Source organism: Lagenorhynchus albirostris, chromosome 12 (genome assembly GCF_949774975.1).
Source record: "Lagenorhynchus albirostris chromosome 12, mLagAlb1.1, whole genome shotgun sequence".
NCBI lineage: Eukaryota > Metazoa > Chordata > Mammalia > Artiodactyla > Delphinidae > Lagenorhynchus > Lagenorhynchus albirostris.
In genome coordinates this window covers 7,931,439-7,954,049 of record NC_083106.1, presented here as the reverse complement: position 1 = coordinate 7,954,049, position 22,611 = coordinate 7,931,439, and the positions used below count along the sequence as shown (strand labels likewise).

Sequence of the window (22,611 nt, the reverse complement as noted above, 5' to 3'; positions counted from 1 at the left end):
TCTACAATACGTCAACAAATTAAATAGTGATATTCACAATAAACATTGTATAACTGCAAGTACACACACACAGCCTACTTACCATAATCTTAACTAGAAGGAAAAAAATCACTGTTTGGGGAATGATGACACTTTACCAAAATTACTTTAACAGTATCTCCCTGTGGCAATGAAACTTAAATGCTTTGGGGTTAAGGTTTAGGATAAGATTTTAAAGGCCATTGTAATAACCATTAGGACCTAATAAAAAATAATGAGCAAAACTTGCGATAAACAGGCATTACACTGAGGATATCACAATGGCAAACACTCCATATAAGTAAATAGGCCTATTAGCTATGCTGCACTATAGCCAGGCATACATAACACCAAACATCTGGTTGAAAACTAAAAGTAATCAAATAAAAATGGGTGTTTCCAAGTAGTCATGGATTTGGAATATGAAATAAGATTTCACATTTTAAGTTCTCTATTTCATGGTCTTTCTGTAATACAGCTTTGCTCTTTATCAAAGTCAGAATTAAATTTAAAAACCAAACTTTAACATCTGTGTATTTTGCTACTTAAAAGCTAACATATTTTATTTGTAAACCACTAGAATTGCTCTATAAATAGAACTAGAAAATAAAACACAAAATTGAATTTGAAGTCCCTACACTTTTTGTTAACATGGGCATTTAAATATTGAGACTCTCATACATTTTCAAGATACAGATTCCATGTTAATTTCAAAATCTGATTTTGAAACATAAATGCATTTCAAATGTTCACAGATGTGAGAGTTCAAATACTCAAATTTAAGACACACATTCTCTGGCAGTAGTAAAGTGTATATTGTATTTTTGAAGAATTCACAGAACCCTTCAGAAAATGTTTGTGTAAAGTCAAGAAAAAAGTTAACTTGACACTGTAACTGAAGTCTGCTTCATGACTATTACAAAAGACCAAAAAACAGATAACTAACCTGTTTATTATAATCTAAATAAACACCAATAAGTTTTAGATAAACTATCTGATGAATAGTCTAGAATATATCAAAATGATAAACACCATCTCCAAACAAAACTATCTGATGAATAGTCTAGAATATATCAAGATGATAAACACCATCTCCAAACAAAATTGTTAAATATTTGACTTAAGTGGAAAATAAAAAACAATAGTCCGGGCATTTGCCCAGGACATGCATTCTCAACTCTTTATTTATTTTACATAGTAACTTTCATCTCAAGAATTCCAACTTAATGTTAAAAATCTTGAAAATAACCAGAGGCAAACATTCTGCCTGATTCTCCTCAAAGATCTCTATAAGAGATTATGTACCCATCAAAATTTAAAGACCAGCTTAAACAATTATATTGGGTTGGCCAAAAAGTTCGTTCCGGTTTTTCTGAAACATCTTACCGGAAAACCCGAATGAACATTTTAGTCAACCAACCCAATGCTTAACGAGTAACTCTTCTCTCTCTCTCTCTCTCTCTCTCTCTCTCTCTCTCTCTCTCTCTCTCTCGATCTCTCTCGATCTCTCTCAATCTCCATCTCTCTCTCTCTCTCTCTCTCTCTCTCACACACACACACACACACACACACACACACACACCACCTCTTCCAACACACACAAAAAGAAAACATACCAAATCGATTTTGGGGTCAAAATAAACAGGCAGTAAATAACTATTTAGCCTAATGTTTTTAAGTTACTGTCCTCTGATACATTTTTGGATACGCTCAAGTTTTTCTATACAATTAGTAAAAATTTTTTTCATCTCAGTAGTAATGCAAAAAATTTTAATGTAAGCGCTTTCTGGGCTATTGGGATGTCTGCTTTATGTCTGAGGATGCAAGATGATTTTATTTGCCATAATGTTTATTGATCACACGGTCAACGGGTAACAGAACTTACTGTTTGGTGAGCTTAGCAGAAATGGACTTAAGAGATAAAAAAGCCTTTTTTTTTGCGGTACGCGGGCCTCTCACTGTCGTGGCCTCTCCCGCTGCGGAGCACAGGCTCTGGACGCGCAGGCTCAGCAGCCATGGCTCACGGGCCCAGCCGCTCCGCGGCATGTGGGATCTTCCCGGACCGGGGCACGAACCCGTGTCCCCTGCATCGGCGGGCGGACTCTCAACCACTGCGCCACCAGGGAAGCCACCAAAAAGGCATTTTTAAGCCAGTAAAGGTAAAAGGTAAATTGCATTGCAGATGGCAGAAGGAATATATATTTTGCAATATTTTGAGAAAAGGAGAGTGTTGGGCGACACTCAGGGAATTGGATTAACTCAGAGAATGATGTGGAACCTGCCAAGCGAAAGACAGGAGCAGGGAGCAGGCAGTGAGATGTTCACAAGGGGAGGCGTGACCCAGGTTCACTGATGCTGTCCATTGGAATGGCATTGGCTTCATAATTGTGTTGGCACTAAATGATATATTTATTTGATTTTATAGTTGTATAAGATCTGCAAAAAATGAGATTTCTATATAGGTTTATATTTTTACATATTCATATTAAATATAAAAAAATTTTAATATAAAAAAACTTAACTGAGGGCTTCCCTGGTGGCGCAGTGCTTGAGAGTTTGCCTGCCGATGCAGGGGACACGGGTTCATGCCCCGGTCCAGGAAGATCCCACATGCCGCGGAGCAGCTGGGCATGTGAGCCATGGCTGCTGAGCCTGCGCGTCTGGACTCTGTGCTCCGCAACAGGAGGGGCCAAAACAGTGAGAGGCCCACGTACCACAAAAAAAAAAATAAAAAACTTAACTGAGTCTCCTGAATTCTTTTATTTACACACAGAAAAATGGGTTTTCTTATCAAATCTTACCATTCCTCTGAAACCTTCTTATCTGCCTTTCCAACAGATTGGCAGAGCAGGGACATTTGCTAAATTGTGACCAATTTAGCTAATTGCTAAATCATGACCAAAGCTGGGACCCCTGGCCCACATTTGCTGGCAGAAAATACAGTCTTGCAATGTATTCTTAAATATATAGATTTTTATCCAACAATATAATTGCTTATGGCTCTCTGAACAAAGGTTTCATAATGTTTGGCTCCAGCATTATAGCAGTAAAGAAAATAAAAATTATCATACTGATTTAATGTATTCATTCATTCAACCATTATTTATTAAGTATACAGGACAGTGTAGTGGGTTCTGGAGATGCAGTGCTGAATTTTAAAGCAGCACCATGGCCTCTGCCTTCATGGAGCTTATGGTCTAGTGGAGAAAATCATTCGTAACCACACAATCACGCAGCCTACAAAGTAATAACCAACTATGGTATGAGTTCTGAAGTCACCTACTGCTGCGAGGACGTTGCACAGATAACCAAGACAGGCCATCAACCTGATATTCTACTGCCAAAAAGGGGCCTTTGCTCTGATCAGAAAGTTGATGTAGACTAGATTTCTGGCTGTCAACACAAAGAACACAACCTGAAAAGTCACACAAGTCACACTTCCCATAGTTGTTCTGAAGACCCACCAGTTGTCCAGGGACTTAGTTGACCTGATACTGCAACTTGAACAAAAGTTTCCCATTGAGGAGGAAGAGGAAAGAGAAGGAGAAGGAGAGAAAAGGGAGAAGGAAGGAAGGAAGGGAGAAAGAAAGAAAGAAAGAGGCTTCCCTGGTGGCACAGTGATTGGGAGTCTGCCTGCCAATGCAGGGGACACGGGTTCAAGCCCTGGTCCGGGAAGATCCCACATGCCACAGAGCACCTAAGCCCTTGCGCCACAACTACTGAGCCTGCGTTCTAGAGCCTGTGAGCCACAACTACTGAGCCCACATGCCACAACTAGTGAAGCCCAAATGCCTAGAGCCCGTGCTCCGCAACAAGAGAAGCCACCGCAATGAGAAGCCCGCGCACCGCAACGAAGAGTAGCTCCCACTCGCCACAACTAGAGAAAGCCCGCGTGCAGCAATGAAGACACAAAACGCAGCCAAAAATATAAATAAATAAATTTATTTAAAAGAAAAAAGAAAGAAAGAGGGAGGGAGGGAAGGAGAGAGAGAGAAAGAAAGGAAGGAAGGAAGGAAGGGAGGAAGGAAGAGAGAAAGAAGGAGGGAGAGAGAGGGAGGGAGGGAGAAAGAAAAAGAAAGAGAAAGAGGAAAGGAAGAAAAGAAGGAAGGAAGGGAGGGAGGGAGGAAGGAAGAGAGAGAGAAAGAAAGAGGGAGGGAGGGAGGGAGAAAGAAAGAAAGAAGGAAGGAAGGAAGGAAGGAAGAAGGAAAGGAGGAGGAGAAAACTGTGCGATGCAATGAACAGCATCTTCCACACCCACGCTCTCCATCGGCTCCCATCTCATGAAGAGAGAAAGCCAGTATCCTTCCAGAGGCCACAGGCCTAAGTGAACTACTCCCCCAGCCCCCAGCCCCCAGCCCCTCGCTCTCCAGCCACGCTGGTCTCCTGGCTATTCCTGGAAGCCACCAGGAGCCCACCCGACCCCAAGGCTTTCGGGGAGTGATCTTCCCCTGGATATCCGCTCCCCCCGCAGATCCCGACTGCAACACCACAGGGGACCTCTGTCTTTTAATGTTACCCCCGTGTGGGCCAATGACGGCACACCAATGTGCAGTTAATAACTATGTTAAAATAGTTTTTGAAAATATATTGAGTACTTGCTAGGGCTCAGGCACTGTGCTAAATGCTGCGCGTGAATTATTTGTTTAATTGGTGCCGACACCCTGCCAAGGGTATTCTCACCCTGTGCTGTAGAAGGGGAAACGGAGACTTAGAGAGATCAGGGAACTTGCCAGCGGTCACACAGGCGGCAAGGGGAATGACCAGGATTAGAGCAAGGATTCAAATCAGGGACATCTGTCTCCGAAGGTCACGCTCTCAACCACTGTCTTACACGGCTCGCCCATTTAGGAAACGGAGCTCTACAAAACACCAAACGAATGCGGTGTGTGTGGATAGCACATCAGCGGGCCACCCAGTCCAAGAATGACTGCTAGGGGATCTAGCAAAACCTAGGGAACAGGTGCATTGCGTCACCTTTATCGTAATAATAACAAGGAGGAGGAAGCAGATGAGAATGACAGTGAGCGCAAAACCTTCCACTTACGAAGGATTTCCATGGGAGGTACCAAGCATCATGCTTCAGACATACTCCTATAAATACTACTTCTTGGTTTTTATAAATATTGGTCAGCAGAGAGTTTGGGGTTTTACTCTGAGAACTATCTGAAGTGCAGATTATATATTACAAAGTACAGGCAGGTCCACACCCCTTCACTTTGTCAGTTGGCTTGCGGGGAGGAGGTTTAGAGAATAAACTACAATGTGCACAAGCAGAAGGCCGTTCACTCTACAAGGAGGCAGCCCTAGAGGCAGCAGGAGACATGGTCTTCCCCAGAGGGCAGTGCTAGGTCTACTTCAGCCTGCAGACTAATGGACCCTTAAAGTCAAGTCGTAGGCCACGAACACCCGCGATAATTCTCACCAGGCAAGTAAGTGTCTTTAATGAATCTTACCAAACGCTGTTTGTAGCCATTTTTTAAAATCTTAGTAAAGAGCTAGAAATGTCTTGAAACATTTTAACTTTCAAGAAGTTTAAAGCAATTGAGCTATGTAGAGTCGCTAGCAACAAGCCTTGAAAATGACAGTTTAGGGACTTCCCTAGTGACACAGTGGTTAAGACTCTGCGCTCCCGATGCAGGGGGCCTGGGTTCGATCCCTGGTCAGGGAACTAGATCCCACATGCATACCACAACTAAGAGTTCGTGAGCTGCAACTAAGAAGCCTGCCTCCTGCAACTACGACCCAGCGCACCCAAAATAAATAAATTAATAAATTAATTAAATTTAAAATAAAATGACAGTTTAGATTTTCAAAGAGACTATCTTATGTTCTCTGACAATAATTAGATGTCTATTAAGACAGCTCCTAGTTATTGATAATAAAACCATGTCACCAGCCTATGGGATAATGCTTTCTATTCCACTTTCCACAACTAAAAACATGTGACATCTAAGTTGAGAAAAATGTTAGACTAAAATATGAGAAGAAATATCTAAAGGAAAGAGCGGTTGAAGTTGACCATTGCTAGATGTCAAGCCCTGTCGTAGGCATTAGTGATACAAAATGAATAGAGACCGATTGCCACCCTGGATAAACCCCAAGCCTTGTGGAGAGAAGAGATCTAGAAGCAAATTGTTACAATATAGACCAGCGAGTACCAGGACCGAGAGAGGGGCAGATAGAGGGCAGGGGAATGACCAATTTGGCCTAAGGTGTCAAAAGAAGGCACCATTACACTAAATCTTAGAGAACAGTGGATTTTCCCAAGAGAAATAGATGGAGGGAACAAGTGAAATATTTAAAGAAAAAAGAACTGAGACATAGAACCTGCACAAATCTGATTACCTTCTCGTAGAAAGAAACTCCTTGGCAGGAAGTAGAGGGAGTCAAATCGAAAAGCAACATCATGGTTGACACCCACACACGGTTGTCCTCAACTGCAGTTGGTGAAAATGTCTGAAAACTGAATATGGCATCCCGGTAACCTAAATAAATCAGAACAAAGGATTTGGAAAAAAAAGAAAAAAAAAGGAAAATGAAGGCTGAGCTCTTGCCTAAAGGGAATTATTTTGTTGTGAGTAAGAAAGAGAACTGCTAACTGATTGAAATCGGCATACCTTAAAAACTCGCTGCTGGCTAATTTAGAGGCTTCCTGTTTGGAGCCTCTACAGGACTCTGCATGTAGGCTAAATACTCTATCCATATGGATCAGATTCGCGAACAAAGAAAGGAGTGTTCTTCCCTGCATCACCATTTCTACAGGCTCTGTGATGCAGGGAACTTCTAACTACACCGTGGCAGCTTCTAAGGGAGGGAACATGATTACTCAATGCAGTGGTCATTCTGGACTGGGTCCGTCTGCCGTAGAGGGCATCACCGGAACAAGAAGTGAAACTTGAACGGTATCTGAGGGTTACGCGATAGTGACGCACAATTGCCAAAGTTCTGACTTTGAAGGCCGTCTAGAGCGTGGAGGAGGTGCCCTTGTCTGCAGGAAACACAAAGTACTCGGCGGTGCTGGCGCCTCACAACAGCAACTAACTCAAAATATTCTGAAAAAGCTAAGGGCCTTGTACTATAATTGCAACTTTTAGGTAAATTTGAGATGGTTTCAAAATAAAAAGAATTTTTAAGTTTAAAACTTTAAAAAGTGAAAGATTATCTGTTCTCAAATGAACGAAACTAACAAGGTAATGGGTTCCTTTGGGGTGGGGAAGGGAACCCTTAATACCGTTCCAACCCACTCTGCTTTCCCATAAGTCCTGTTTATAGCAGAGCATGGAGGGGAGAAAAGCATAGAAATACTGCCACCTACTGGTGTAGAGCAAATATATTTAGGGTAAAAGAAAACAAATCCTGAGGCTTCCTCTGGACAGGGGAAGAATAAAGCTTTTTATGGGGATTGACTTTTAAAGGCTGTTGGAGACTGAGGCAAACAGGCCCTTTAACCTTGAGGCCTGCGTTAGAATTAAATCTGAGACTCAGAGCAGATGACAGATGGCTCTCTGGGTTTCAGATGTGTCCTGGGCGAATGGGGAGTTTAAGAGGAAGGGATACATTCAAGGGGTACAACAGAGACACAAAATTTTTCACTCCCCATCCCAGCAAACTTGGAGAAGATGAATTCTCTAGGAAAAAGAAGAAATGGGGGAGCTTCCCTGGTGGCGCAGTGGTTGAGAGTTCACCTGCCGATGCAGGGAACATGGGTTCGTGCCCCGGTCCGGGAAGATCCCACATGCCGCGGAGCGGCTGGGCCCGTGAGCCATGGCTGCTGAGCCTGCGCGTCCGGAGCCTGTGCTCCGCAATGGGAGAGGCCACAACAGTGAGAGGCCCGCGTACAGCAAAAAAAAAAAATTAGAAATTAAAGCCACACACCCTTTCCCATCTGATTCTTCCTTTTTTTTTTTTTTTTTTTGCGGGTAGGGGATGGGGGGAATCTCACTTTTGGCTTCTCCCAGGCATTCTCACAGAAAGGCTTAACCAAATAAAAATAGGCTTTTTAGGAAAAAATTGCTTTGTAAGCAGTTTTATGTTTTGGTACTGGGGAGGAAATGAAAGGGTGTAATTAAAACATGTAGATGGAGAAGTAAATCAAAACATTGGTGGAATTGCTTTAACAGATCTGGGTATTTCAGCTTTTTCCTAAATGAAGACACTTCCCCCGGCCCCGACTTAGAACGTACACATCAAGGTATTCTTTCAGAATATAACGCACTGTTGTGGAAAGCACACTAAAGCAGGTAGAGGACCCCAGAACAGGCCACTAGAGTCCCAGGTACGAATCTGTCCCTGAGTCTGTATCCCCTCTGCCTTCCCTGCAGGGTGGCTGAATCAGACAAGATAAAAATTGAGAAGCCGTGTAAAACAACTTCTATGATAGCTATACTTAACAGTGCTCACTTCATGCCAGACCCCGTAAACTCACAGAAACCCGTTATGGTCAGCTGAGAAGCTGAGGCACAGAGAGGTCAAACACATTGCTCAGAATCCCGGAGCAGTAGAGAGACTGGCTGTTTCTTGTCCTTTCTGGGCACAGGAGCAGAGCTAAGCTCTCTTCCCAGCCTTCCTTGTGTTTAGGTGCACTGTGGTCACCAGTAAAACAGCAGACACACAGGCGTCACCTCCAGGCCTGGCCCATAAAACTTCATACACGTGACCCGCATGCTGGTTTGCACTCCACAGGCTCAATGACGGTGACATGAGCTCCTCAGACGGCACTTACTGGGACGGCAAAGCAGTAAAAGCTGAAGAGCCTGGACCCCCGAATCACTGCGAGGAGGAAAGCTCCGGCGCCAACCAGAAACACGTATACACCTTCCTGAGTGAAAAAAATCTATTGTATTTGAGCCATTATATATTTGGAGTTTGTTGTCAAAGCAGCAGTTTGTTTGTTGCCCAAATTAATTCAAATACTAGGACCTTGAAGTGGGTAGTCCCAGCCAAAAAAAAAAAAAAAAATTCAGGGCTTCCCTGGTGGCACAGTGGTTGAGAGTCCGCCTGCCGATGCAGGGGACGCGGGTTCGTGCCCCGGTCCGGGAGGATCCCACGTGCAGCGGAGCGGCTGGGCCCGTGAGCCATGGCCGCTGGGCCTGTGCGTCCAGAGCCTGTGCTCCGCAACGGGGGGGTGGGGGGCACGGCAGTGGGAGGCCCGCGTACCGAAAAATAAATAAATAAATAAATTCAAACCACTGGCATTGGCTTAGTGGCCAGTGAGAAAATTGGTATCGGGAGCTGAAAAGTTGGAAAGCCGTGTTTCCCAGTGGCAGATCATGCGGTAAACCTGCTTCCTGCGGTAACGTGAAAGGCACAGCCACTGCAGCTCTAGAATGTTCGAGAAGAACCAGACTGACCCTGTGTGTTGGCTTTATCTCCCCCTTTAGCAAGATGTCATTGGTGCCTTCAGGAAAGAACTGGCCGGTCTGCAAGCAGAAATGAAAGGAAATACAGTTCAGAAATTTGGGTCCTGAAAGCCTGGGAAAGCTGACTACTTCTAAATCCCAAACAGTAAAAGATGTTAAGACTGAAAAAGGCTTTGAGCAAATGCTCAAGTCTCAGCCCCAAAGCAAAGATGAAGGACGTGGGCTTCCCCCACGAGCTTATTGTTTTAACTACCTTTAGCTCAAGGTAGCTGCTCTTACGCTGACGGGGTAAGGAAGCAAGGATAAAAATTACTCACATCTACGTGGATGGACCTAGAGTCTGTCATAGAGTGAAGAAAGTCAGAAAGAGAAAAACAAATACCGTATGCTAACACATATATACGAAATCTTAAAAAAAAAAAATGGTTCTGAAGAACCTAGGGGCAGGACAGGAATAAAGACACAGACGTAGAGAATGGACTTAAGGACACGGGTAGGGGGAAGGGTAAGCTGGGATGAAGCGAGAGAGTGGCATGGACTTATATATACACTACCAAACGTAAAACAGATAGCTAGTGGGAAGCAGCCACATTGCACAGGGAGATCAGCTCGGTGCTTTGTGACCACCTAGAGAGGGGATAGGGAGGGTGGGAGGGAGACACAAGAGGGAGGAGATATGGGGATATATGTATATGTATAGCTGATTCACTTTGTTATAAAGCAGAAACTAACACACCACTGTAAAGCAATTATACTCCAATAAAGATGTTAGAAAAAAACTTACATCTAGGATATCTAGTAAAAAATTTTCATTGTGGATGTTTATTGTGGATATTGGCACATAAAACTGGCTGCAAATGGGTTAGAAACCCACAAAGTTTTTAAGGCCAATGTATTGCCAAAGAAACGATGGAATCAGACTAAAAAAGTTTTTCGCTGTTTGAGTTTTTAAATAACCTTCAGACCTCTCAAACTTGTACTGGTAGAAATCAGGCCTTGAAAGCTATGCATTCTCCAAGTAGAGGAAACTGCCCATCACCTCCGCTAGATGAACCATGGAGACCCTCCAAATGAGAGTCTCCAGAAGGTGGAGCCACAGTCATGAGAACCACGCACAAAAGAATTCCTCCCAGAGGTAGAATTCGTAAGCCTTCTGGGTTTTTAGAGTAAAATTTCAACTACCTATTATTTAGTATTCCTTGCCTACAGTAAAAATGATAAAGCATTGCGAGATTATAAATGTTTTTGACACACACACTTAATACAGACCTCCTTTGATGGTTAACAGATTCTTTTATTAATAATCAAAAAGCTTCACACTTACAATATGAAAATAAATGCTTCTTTAATGAATAATTAAGTGAAAACGCTCCAGGACCTTACAGGATTTTTAGTATGTACCATGCGTACCTTAGAACAGAGGGCATTAGCTTGCTGGGATCATTAGGGTGTGACTGAAAAAGAGAGACAGTAATTTATAAAACAGTTACCGAACAGCTTTCCCCAACAGTAGTTCCCCTGAAATTAAAACAGGAAACAAAATTTGTATTTATACCTAGTTTTAGATATGACTGACAACACACATCAATCTTAATTTTATGATTTTGATGTTACTTTTTAAAGGCACTCCACAAAAATTCAAACCTCATTGTAGAATCATGACCCTGAGGTGTGTAATAAAGTTGTAACTTCTCAATATCAAAGTTTAATTATTACACAACAGTTCGAGCAGCAGACACTATTTCACAGACAGTATTTGTTCTGCATCCTGTTCCCCTGCAGCACCAATCATGCTACGATTTTTGAAGCACGTCTATGACTACAGCAGGCACTGCTGATTCAGTCACAAAAATCCTTCCTGGGTGAACAGTACTTGCTCTTTCCAGAAGAAACGGTTGTTTTACCTTTTCTGTTTCTTTCCTATTATGAAAAACAGGGCTAAACAGAATCTTACAGAGTCTCATTTTCTGCTGGATGATTAAAATCTCTACTCTGTATGTTATCTTAGTCCCTTAAAATCCAAAAGTGCAGTGGAGGACAGTATGCTTTCCCTTGTTCTCACATGATACAATCAAAGCAAAATTAGAGCCCCATAGAAATTTCAACATTGATTTTTTTTTTATCTTAAAGCTTAATGAGAGTCCAAAAGCTTTATATAAGTCAGTAGTCTCTGCATATCTTTGTTAGTTCATGATCTAGAAGACTACTTGTATTCAAAAGCCCATCTTTCAAAAAGGTCCTATTTTCTCAATGGTCTGTTTACAGAGTTCACTGCCTTGTTTATAATATATAGGCATATATATATGCGTGTATAGGATATACGTAAGCAGCGGTCACACAGCTGCCTTGTTTATATACACAGACATATATATGTGTGTATAGGGTATATGTAAGTAGCAGTCACACAGCTCTCAGTTGTGCCCCATTAAAGCCATTTTACTGTGGTATAGAAAGGATGGCAATCATAGTCTCTGAAGTGTTTTCAATCCACAAGCACACACACATACACAGTTAACACTAGTCTCATCAATGCTGTCGACAATTCAGAAAGCCTAAATACTTTTCTAATTGAATTCTAAAAGAAATGTGCCTTGAATTTAATTTTTTTTTAAAACTTCAGTCTTTAATATTGAAACTGCTAAGTCACTCCATTTTTCCATGAAAAAAAAAATAGGATAATAAAGTTAGGGGGAAATTTTTTTAAATGAAAAAATAAACTTGAGAAAACACCCTGTTACTAAAATAGGTTTAAGAAAAAAACCTACATAGAGAAAATATTCCAATAGAAGGTAAAACCTGTGTGGGGTATCAGAATAGCATTACCTGTAATCGTCAGATTAGAAACAAATGAAATCTTCAGTGACAGAACTGTAAAATACATTAGGAAATGTCCAGTTGATAAAAAAGGAGAGAAGACGATGAAGAACACGGAACACCCGACACTGTGAAGCCAAGTACAGAAAGGACCCTGCTGCACTGAACAGCTCCATTCGCAAAAACCCAACAGGAATGGAACTTGACTGCCCTGTCACTATATTAGGGATACGGTTTTCCCTTTATTGGAAAAACCAATAAAACAATATAAAGCTTCTATAGCGATTGTACATTTTCTAGAAGAAACAAAAAACATCAAAATGGATGAAATAACTCAAAAACCAATCTTTGAAAATAAATGTTCCTCATAGAGGCGTGCTCCTGACTGCATCCTGAAACCAACGTGTCTTTCATTACTTGGCAATGCAGGCCCTGACCCAGGTCTGGTTCTCTTGAGAGGGATGCTTCACGAGCAGGCCCAAAAGAAGAGGGGCAAGTGTCTGGCTGGCAGATTTGTGGCCCATCCCTATCATTGACTTTATTAACTAGGCCCTAATTTGTCCACTTTGAGCACTTAGACAACACATATTTCTATGTTTGAGGACAAAATTTCAAAAAGTCTTTTTCTGTCCACAGAAAAATTCAGAGGCACTACTATTTCCTTCTCATAATAAAGCAATTCGCAATTAGCAATCAAGTTATATATATTTTTAATGACGAAATGGTTAGTGTTAACCCTGTAGAACCTGTGATCGTAAGTAACTAAAGACCACTGGGTGACATCCACCCGAAGTAATACTGGACAGAGGATTACCTACAAAAAGAGCAATTTTCAATAGAAAACTGAATATTTCCCTTGGGAAATAAATTTAATATTTTATTATTAAACAAATGGGGCAAAAGACCAGATTTTCTGTAACTGCAATAGAACAGGATTAGAAAGGCTTCCTTAGACACCCCAACAGTATAGGGATGAAACATCCTTCATGGTTTTATGATGAAAATTATAATCTCCTAACTATTGTAGCTCTCTGAAGAAAATGTTCAATCAAAAGATTAAATTATACAAAGCATTTAACATTTTCAAACAGTTGCCTAATAACAAGCTTTTACAAGAGATTATTCACAGCACTAAATTATGTTTATCAAATATTTGAATAAGCCACACTCAGAAACACTACAGTGGAGCAGCTTACTGGTATGCGTGGTTCTCTGCACTACTACAAACATAGTCATAAAGAGCCTGATGCGCTCAGGGTAAGGCTGACGTTTCACTTTTTGCAGGCCATGTATCTCGCAGCTACATTCTCCCAGCTGATTACATTCCAAATGGCTTTCAGATAGTCAGGCCTGACATTTTTATACTGAAGGTAATAAGCATGCTCCCACACATCAATTCCCAGCAGTGGAATAAGACCTATTGGAAAGAAGGGGAAAGAAACAAAAGCTATGAATTTCACTCTACAACACTGCATCTTCTCGCTTTAAACTTTAATTCTCCTAGGCACACAAAACTACCCTTTACAACATTCTCATCCATTTTTCAGTTTCTTATGTAAATAGGAAATTTGCATAAGAATAAATATCCTAGAAAAAGATTTTAAACTTTACTCTTTGGAAGAAAATGTGATAAATAGTAAAAATAATTAAAACAGACTCGGGAAAATCAACTAACCACAGTATTTTAACAGCTATTCTTAAAATATCAACAGATTTATCCAAGAGCCAATTCTCAGTGGTCCTCACTAGGGGTCTCAGGAAGGGTGTGTTCTCTTTGTGGGTGTGGCTGAGGACCTTCCAAAGGTGTTGAGCATTTGGGGGAGTCTATGGAAAACCTGCTCTGCTCCCCTGGGCTGATGTTAGTCACAGAGAATACAAAGCGTTCACGATTATACACATGTATAGCTGAGTCACTCTGCTGTAGAGCAGAAATTAACACAACACTGTAAAGCAACTCTACTGCAAATAAATAAATAAAGAGCGTTTATGAGACATAATAAAAATTAAGTTAACAAGGAAAACTGAGTAAGGCTTAAGAAAAAGATACATTATTTAGTTTCTGAAAAGTGTGTGAAGAAGTAGTTAAATCTATAAAACATTCATTTAAGAAACCTCTCCAACTGAAAGCGCTCCACTAGGAAAACAAGCACCAACCAGCATGTCTAAATCAACTGTGAGGTGCGTCACTAATAACTTATAATTAAGGGAACAAAATTTATACATGATTTTCCCCCTAGATAAATCACCATAACTTTCATTTATCTTTATTCCAATGGGCTTTCTTCAAGCAGGAGAGAAGAAGGTGTTGCTAGGACTGACCTGCCAATCACAGCCTCCTCGGTCAGGTACCTGGCTCTTAGAGCACTCAGGGCTCACACATCTTTGGTTGCTTTTCCAAATTCTGTGGCATCTCACTTTCCCTAAAGAGCTGTTTAGATTCTGGCTAATCTGAACATATCCAGGTTAGTGAGTCACGTAAGCAAGTCTCCGGACATGTGTAGAGGTAGAAAACATGGCTGAGACCTACTGCTGACTGATGCTAAGGTATCACCTCACATCAAAGTTCCAGCAAACTGCTGGATCCTTATGACTATTTCCTAAAGAGCTTCTACTTCCATCTGGCTCAACATAAAAAAGGATTTGGTGAACCCAGCCTGCAGCTTCTAAGCCCAATCTTTTCCTACGCCAAAAAATCCTCAGGAAGGTAGATGTCTGGAAACCTGAGCTCTGGTCGCAGTTTGACCACAGGTGCTCAGCAGAGGAGTTGAGAGTCCAAGCTCCGAAGTCAGACTCAGACTATGTGTCTTTTCCTCCTTCATGTTGTTTATCTAATTTTAGTTTTTTATTCTAGTGCATATAATTATTATGTAGGCTGATACGAATTCTCTGTCAAATGAAGCAGAGTTTATGTTTAAAACATGTTTTGTTAACATATCTGTAAAACTACACGTGCTCATTTTATAAAATATCAAGGACTTGGAAAGATTTTTGCTCCCACAAGACTCTGGGTATCATCTACTAAGATCTGTTCAATTTAGTACGTGCTCAGGGTAGGTTTAAACACTGCTAGTCTTCCGTATTTCACGGTAAATGCTTTATAGTGAACCATCTCTCCCGAATAAACGTGTAATAATTCTTAAGCCTAACCTGTTGTCCCTTGCAGGGGATCCTGGTTAGAACAAGCAGCAATCTGTAAGCGTCCCTGTTCCTTACTGAAACCGAGCCAGCCCCAGCCTGAGCCTTGGACACCAACAGATACGGCGGTCAACTTCTCCTTAAAGTTCTTGAAGGAACCAAAGTCATGTTTGATGGCTTCCAGCAACTCCCCTATTAAAAAAAAAACCCCAAAACCACTCACAAATGAACAGATGGCAACAATTACAATAAAATCTTTTATTATATAAAATATATCCCAATATTCTTGTCATATGGCCCCAGACACAACTAGAAACACATGGAAAACACTACATGACCCAGTGGGCCTACAAAACAGTGTTATTCCTGTCCTGACACCAGGGTCATAACATCTCACAATTTTAATTTACATGTTTGTTGCTGAAACATGTTAAAGGGATTTCTTCACTCACAGTGCTGTTTCCATAAGGAAAGAAATAATATTTTTCATTAGCTTTCTTTTTTCCCATCAACAGAAGATTTTACTTTGACTTCTACCCTACCTACTCTATGTTTCAATTTGGGAATAAAATGTTATGGGTGAGATTTGCTGCTTCTCCAAGGCAGCCTAGATCTTTCCTATCTCAATTATATCATTTTAAAAAGAGTGATGTTGGGGCTTCCCTGGTGGCGCAGTGGTTGAGAGTCTGCCTGCCAATGCAGGGGACACGGGTTCGAGCCCTGGTCTGGGAGGATCCCACATGCCACGGAGCAGCTGGGCCCGTGAGCCACAACTACTGAGCCTGCGCGTCTGGAGCCTGTGCTCCGCAACAAGAGAGGCCGCGATAGTGAGAGGCCCACGCACCGCGATGCAGAGTGGCCCCCGCTTGCCACTAGAAAAAGCCCTCGCACAGAAACGAAGACTCAACACAGCAAAAATAAATTAATGAATGAATAAACTCCTACCCCCAACATCTTATAAAAAAAAAAAGAGTGATTTGCCTATTAATGAACTAAGGGTGCACTTTAAGAGTTACCACCCTTTTTATTCTGCAGCAATACAGAATACAGTTCGAGACTGAGCACATCAACTAAGTCAACCAGGCCCAAAATATCACTTCTCTTACTTTACTGGCTTAAAAGTAATCATCTGTTATAAGCACAAATGATGGAATAAAGTGGTACCGGATAACACAAAATGGCAGAGTACCAAAACCTGTTGGCTGAATACAGGTGTATCTGGTATTCTGGTAACTCACAACACCTCAAAAGCATTAAGTCACGGTCTGAAGACCTAACTCAGAAAAACTGAATTGTCCAGCTTCCCATACTTATTCCCCCATTCACCTTTACTTCCAAATGAAACTGCTTATTTCAAGTGCACAAGATGCCTTCTAGAACATGATTAAAAACAAAAAAATGCCACAGAAACTTAAGGTACTTGCCAGAAGAGCAGAAACAAAGGAGGAGAGCTATATTTACACCCCACACCTTCGCTGGGGTGGGGAGGATAATTAAAGTTCTGGGTCTCTGCGTGCTCCACAGGAGGTCAAGTAAACAAGCAGTGGACAAGATCACCGGCTCCGTACTCCCTTGTTACCTGCAGTTGTCCCGGAAAACCTAATTTTCCGGGACAACTGACTTTCTATCAGTTAGGAAGAGTAGTAAACAAGAGCAAAAGGCACTATTCTATAATAACACTTAATTTTTAAAACAGCCCTATTATTATCCCCATAGCATACAGATGAAGAAGGTAAGGTACAGAATGGCTAACATCTTGTTCCAGGGCCTAGAGCTAGTAAGTGAAAGCTCACCTTTTCTAAAAACGAAGTTTCTCAGTCTTTCCCTAATGTACAGTACGTTTCAACAGAAAGGTGACACTGTATGTGATACTGTGCGTGTGTATAAAATCTGACGATATAATTCCCTGAATGTATTCTCCACCCTTGCACGTGTCCCTTTGAAAGTTACAACTTTGTCGTACTGCTTGCTGTGAAACACATGCCATCATGACACCTCAGGGAGAATTAAAGGTAACTTAAGAAAATCAAGTCATTCCTATCGTGCACAAGATGTAGCTAAGGTTGCACCAATCTAAACCAACCTTTGGGTTCTCCACCACCGTTAGGGCTCAGATTTGTCCAGAAAATGCTATGATTGATGTGGCCTCCGCCGTTGAACTTTATTGCAGGCTGTAGAGCTACCTGAGCTGTAACATCGCCTGAAAGGTTAAAATAAAAACACATTTTTAAAAAATTCTTACTTTTTTGACCATTCTATACACTATTTTTTTTTCTTTGTAAAACATTAGATAATTGGACCATTGTAACACCCCTATTGGTCCCAAAATTTCACAATTTCAAGACTCTACCCAAAAAAAAACCTTCCCCAAAATATTTGTCCCAGTGGATTTTCAGTTCAATTAATAATGTACCAAACAACTAGTGAGAAGCCAGCAAGGGTGACAAAGCTAGTAGAAAATTCACTCCTGGGCTTCAAAGAACTCGGGTTTCTTGAGTAGAAAAGATTTCAGTAAATGAAATAAAAAGACAGAAAATAGTGGAATGCTATAAAATAGATGGTTCCGTATACAGACCACATGGAAAAGGCTCAACTCCCATTTTCTAGATAGACAACCATCCACTGGGAAGTACTTCAACGTTACATTAACAAAAAACTCAACTTGTTCAAAACTAAACCCCTGATCTTCAACCCCAAACTTACTCATCCAAAGGCCTTCCCCACCTGAGTGAGTACCAGCTGCTCTCTCAGGACATCTTTGATGACGCGGCCATTCTTCACGCTAGGCCTCTCACCCCACATCAGCCCACCAGCACACCCATCAGCAAAGCCAGCTCCGGAAAACACCCAGAACTTCACCCCTTCTTCCTGCCCATGGTGCCACCAGCAGCACCTCCGCCCCGCGCTCGTGCCCCTGTCTCTCACTGGTCCCCTGCTTCCACTCCTGCCGCTACAGTCTATTCTCAACACAGTGGCCAGAGGGCTCCTCTAGACCCCCACTGATCACGGCACACGTCTGGTCAAACCCCTCTGCAGGCTGCTCTTCTCAGAGTGAACCCCAAGTCCATACGATCGGTACAGAGGTGCACGTCATCCGACCCTCTGCACCTCCTCGCTGGCCCAGCTCCGGCCACCACGGCCTCCTGGCGCTTAGGCGACAGGCCTGGCATGCTCCCAGCTTAGGGCTTCCACTGACCACTGAGGCCTTTGCTGGAACACTTCCTGGAGACAGTCTCATGGTTCACTCCCCCATTTCTCCTTCAAGTCTCCACTGAAACGTCAACCTCATCAGAAGGCTTCTCTAACCACAAGGTAAGATGGGCAATCCCCGCCCCACGTCCAGACCACTTGCCCTACTTTGTTTTTCTCGGTAGGACTTCAGCCCCGCACGCTCCACATTGACTTGTTCACGTGTCTCCGCTAGGAGGGAGGCTCCAGCGAGGACAGGACTTCTGTGCACTGCCATGTCCCTGAGGGCCAACGGGCTGCCTCGCGTGCAGCAGACACTCGTGGATGCCGAACGGAGCTCCACAGAAAGAAAATTCTGACCTCTATACTTAAAAAGAATGTCATATTGGAAGCTGTTTTTACTACCTTGCTAAACATGGAGGCAAAACAAAATATTTTTCTTGATGCCTTCAAGAAGCTACAGACTAACGGAACTATTAGGAAAAATGGGAATTCCCTTATTCAGTTAAGTATTAAGTTCTTATGACTCACAAGATACCAAGAGGCAAAGTGAAGGGCACAGAGAACCACTGAGATCTCTGCCCTTGGGCGGCTTACATAATAGCAATACAAGTTCCCTATTTCTGTTGTTGGGACACATGCCAAGAACACACGTAAGAAATGTCGCTTTCTAAAAAAAAAAAAGAAATGTCGCTTTCTGAAACAATAAAACCTCCAGTTTTTAGCAATTCAGAAAGGCGGAGAGGACCAATGATATCTGAATACACAGATAATCTCTGAGAGTTCTGTTTAAGATGTCAACTTTTGTTGTCGTTGTTATGTTTATAAAATAACTTTCTGACAGATCAGTGTTTCCCTTACTGATTTTTCTTGGAGAATCACCCTAAAAATAAATGTAGGCTTTATATTGTTTTTTAATAAGTCAACAATAACTAAATATTTCTAATGGGAAAGAAACATGTTTCTTGAGAACTAGTTTAATCACAATCTCTTGAAGTTTACTTAATCATTTTTCAAATTTTAATAGAAATTTTGGGGGGGTTAATATCTGCTTTTAAGAACACTTTTCTGAAGCTCAACATTTTCACTGGCTTCACGGCCAGTTTTCTCTGTTGAATACAATAAAAGTTAAGTACTTTTGTTTGAAAAGTATCTACATACTTAAATGCGGTAAGATTGATGATGTTATTTTCCTTACTTAAATGCGGTAAGATTGATGATGTTATTTTCCTTACTTAAATGCGGTAAGATTGATGATGTTATTTTTCCCAAATTTTCAAACATGAAAATTTAACTCCTTAATGATTTTTAAAATTATTTTTTAAATAAAAGAAAGCTCTACAGACATTCATTAACTTATAGGCAATACAGTACAATATAATATAGTAAAGCCTTTTTTCCATTGGCTTTCATTAAACAAGCAAAGCTTTGATTGCACAAGGACTGAAATTAAGCTGTTTTTAAAATATTGAAGAGAAGGGTTCACGGATGTCAGATGTTGTCATGCAGGAAACAGTTTCACAACTGGGAATTATCCCAGCCTCTCCCCATTACCACATTCTTCCCGCATTTGTTTTGTCCTAAATCACAGAACCTCTTCCCGTACTCAGAACCTTTTCCTTTACCGTACTTGCGGTCCCTCTGATGATCACAAGTAAATCTTGGAGAATGTGGTAACTTCCTCTTCTTTTTGTTTACCTATTACCTCACACACAGACTGAAATACTACATTTTTCCACTAGATGTCCCCACTCAACAAGATGTCAGTCTAAAATTCGCTCAACAAATTTCACAGGACTGAAATTCGATAAAAACATATTTAAGAAAAAAAATACATTTTTACCTGAGCAGTTTCAGCCATACATATAGCCTGGAAACACGCCTGTCAATTATTTCCCTCGTGCAAACCACTAACATTACTAACCTTAACAGATTCGAAGTGTAATGCTATTTTGTACAGAAAAGTTAAGACTCCCATACACGCCCCCAGATGAAAAACACAAAAAAAGTCCACGCACGACTGGTTTTGTCACCTGAGCTCCTTTAAAAAACAAATACCAACTCCTTATTATACTTTCACTTAATTCCAAAGATTAGCAAATAAATACAAGCCTGTCTCAGTTCCCCCGCGAAACGGCTCTTCTCCTTGTGAATTCTGCTCCCTAAGTCAACGCGCGAACACGTGCAGCGGTCCTACTGAAAGCAGGGGTGGGGCTTTACGCAGACCCGCCTCGCCTCCACGGTTCCCTGTAACCGGTTTCTCGAAGTACGGCCGCCCGTCACCCACCCTTCTCCAGCGCCTCCCGATATTTCTCCTCGGCGATGTTCAGGTTGTTCACGTAGGCCGCGTGGTGCTTGCTGTGATGCAGCTGCATGATCTGCGCGTTGATGTGGGGCTCCAGGGCGCCATAGTCGTACGGCAGGTCGGGGAGGCTATGCTTCCGCCGGGAGCCCAGAGCCCCCAGGCCCGGCACCAGCTTCCTGCTTGCGCTGGAAAGACAGCAAACACAGCCCGATCAGCTGACGCGGGCAGCAACCGTTAAGCCGCGTGCCCGGCTCCGCAGACCCGGCTAGAAGGACCCGCACCCCTGGGGGGCCTTCCAGTCGTTGGCCCCCTCGCTGTCCAGTCTTTGCCATTAAACTAACGCTGCGGTCCAGCGCCTCGGCGGCACCTGGACGCGCTCAGCGGACACCTGCCCTCAGGCCCGGCCTCTCGCCACGCCCTGCGACGCCGGGTCCCCGAAGGTGCCCTGGACCCCGCGGGGCCGGCGCGAGAAGTTAGGCAGAGCGGGAGGCGGTGGGGGACAGCGGCGGCCACCACGCCGACCCGCCGAGGCCACCGCCCGCGCCTCTTCGCTCGTGGGGCCAGGGCCGCGTCCCCGCTGCGCACGCCGCCCGGCGCCTCACCTGCACGCCGCCCGGCACAACATGGTGGACGCAGCCCGCAGGCCTCTTGGAGCTTGAACCGCAGAGCCGCGCTGACAGCCGAGGACGGGCTTCAGCTGCGAGCTGCGCAGCAAGTACACCGCCGCCCCCCGCGGCCCCGCCCCCTGCGCCCGCCTCGACCCCGCCCCCTTCGCTCGCCGCTTCCAACTCGGGGGCACAGGGGGCGAAGGGCCCCGAGCCCGCGCTCTGGGCCCAGGGAACGCGAGGAAAGGAGACCCGGCACTTTCCCCAGCGGCCAGACGAACCGCGGTGCCTCCCTGCGCGCTTCTGGGCGTATCGCCAAAGGAAAGGCCGCCGTCCCCACGCCGTGTGAGATGGTCCGGCCCCAGGCTCCGCCCCACGAAGGTACCTCCCAGCGCTGCCCGCAGGTGGAGACTCAGCTTGCGCCTGCGTGCGAGGGAATTGTTGGGAGCAGAGCCCTCGCAGCTTCCCTGCGGTTGCGGGGGTGCAGCCTCGGGGTCCGGTGACCGCCCCCACCCCCGGAAGGAAGACTCGTGTTTCCCTGAGAGGCCTCGGAGCGCCCCAGCGGGCCTGTGAGGTCCCCCAGGAAGGCGGGCCCTGGCGCTGGTATGGTTGTAGGGCCAGTGTCCCTCCAACCACTGCCCGGAGTGACCTTTCTTTCCCAGTGAACTGACCTTGGGATCTCCGCCAGGCCTGATAATAGTGTTACCGTGCGCTCACGACGTGTCAGGGACTGCGCTGCAGGGTTTACATACATTTATCTTTATTTCACCCCAGGAGAAGTATCATTTATTCCAGGTGACGGTTAATGAGCTCAAGGAGCTTGATGAGCACGTTGCCCTGGTCACACTGTTAATAAGTGAAAGAGTCAGGGTTAGAACCCAAAGTTCATACTTTCTTGATCACCAGGCCTTAGCAGTCAAGTCTTCAGTGCTTGTTGGGAGAATATAAAAGAAGTGCAACAGAGGATTCTTTCCTGCAGTGTCCTATATCTAATGAGCTGTAAGTATCAAACGCTTTCTCAACAATTAACAAAACAATCCTGAATTGTGTAAATCCTCCCTGTAAAGAAGTTAGGAAAGCTTTACACTGTTACTGGCCTGAGTTGGGCCTTTACTGAATAGAATAAAATGAAAGGAAGCATATAATAGGTGCCGAATAGAGTTTCAGTTACTTTCCTCCACCCCCT

At 43.3% G+C, this 22,611-nt stretch overlaps 1 protein-coding gene and 1 long non-coding RNA gene across 3 annotated transcripts in view; both read right to left on the bottom strand.

Annotated features, from left to right (window-relative positions):
- Positions 1-9,523, bottom strand: part of LOC132530730 (uncharacterized) — a 92,648-nt gene extending 83,125 nt beyond the window's left edge. For both annotated transcript variants that reach the window (XR_009543872.1, XR_009543871.1), the window contains exons 1-2: positions 9,369-9,523; positions 6,364-6,503 (exon numbers count right to left, since the gene is read on the bottom strand). This is a non-coding gene — a long non-coding RNA (uncharacterized LOC132530730). The remainder of the gene's footprint in view (positions 1-6,363; positions 6,504-9,368) is intronic.
- Positions 9,524-10,650: 1,127 nt separating this feature from the next.
- SOD2 (superoxide dismutase 2) lies at positions 10,651-21,579 on the bottom strand. The gene is made up of 6 exons (XM_060167314.1): positions 21,423-21,579; positions 20,803-21,005; positions 17,410-17,526; positions 15,339-15,518; positions 13,388-13,608; positions 10,651-10,831 (listed from the first exon to the last, which is right to left on the bottom strand). The coding sequence occupies exons 1-5, from the start codon at positions 21,443-21,445 to the stop codon at positions 13,463-13,465; spliced, it is 669 nt and encodes a 222-aa protein (XP_060023297.1). The 5' UTR covers positions 21,446-21,579; the 3' UTR covers positions 10,651-10,831; positions 13,388-13,462.
- Between the last annotated feature and the right edge of the window lie 1,032 nt (positions 21,580-22,611).

Bases quoted from the DNA above. Each gene is read 5' to 3' on its own strand.
- SOD2 (XM_060167314.1), bottom strand. From the start codon at position 21,445: ATGTTGTGCCGGGCGGCGTGCAG. The intron at 21,006-21,422 runs GTGAGGCGCCGG...CTGTCTTTCCAG, and splicing joins TTGTGCCGGGCGGCGTGCAG to CGCAAGCAGGAAGCTGGTGC. The intron at 15,519-17,409 runs GTTGGTTTAGAT...TTTTTTTAATAG, and splicing joins CGGTGGTGGAGAACCCAAAG to GGGAGTTGCTGGAAGCCATC.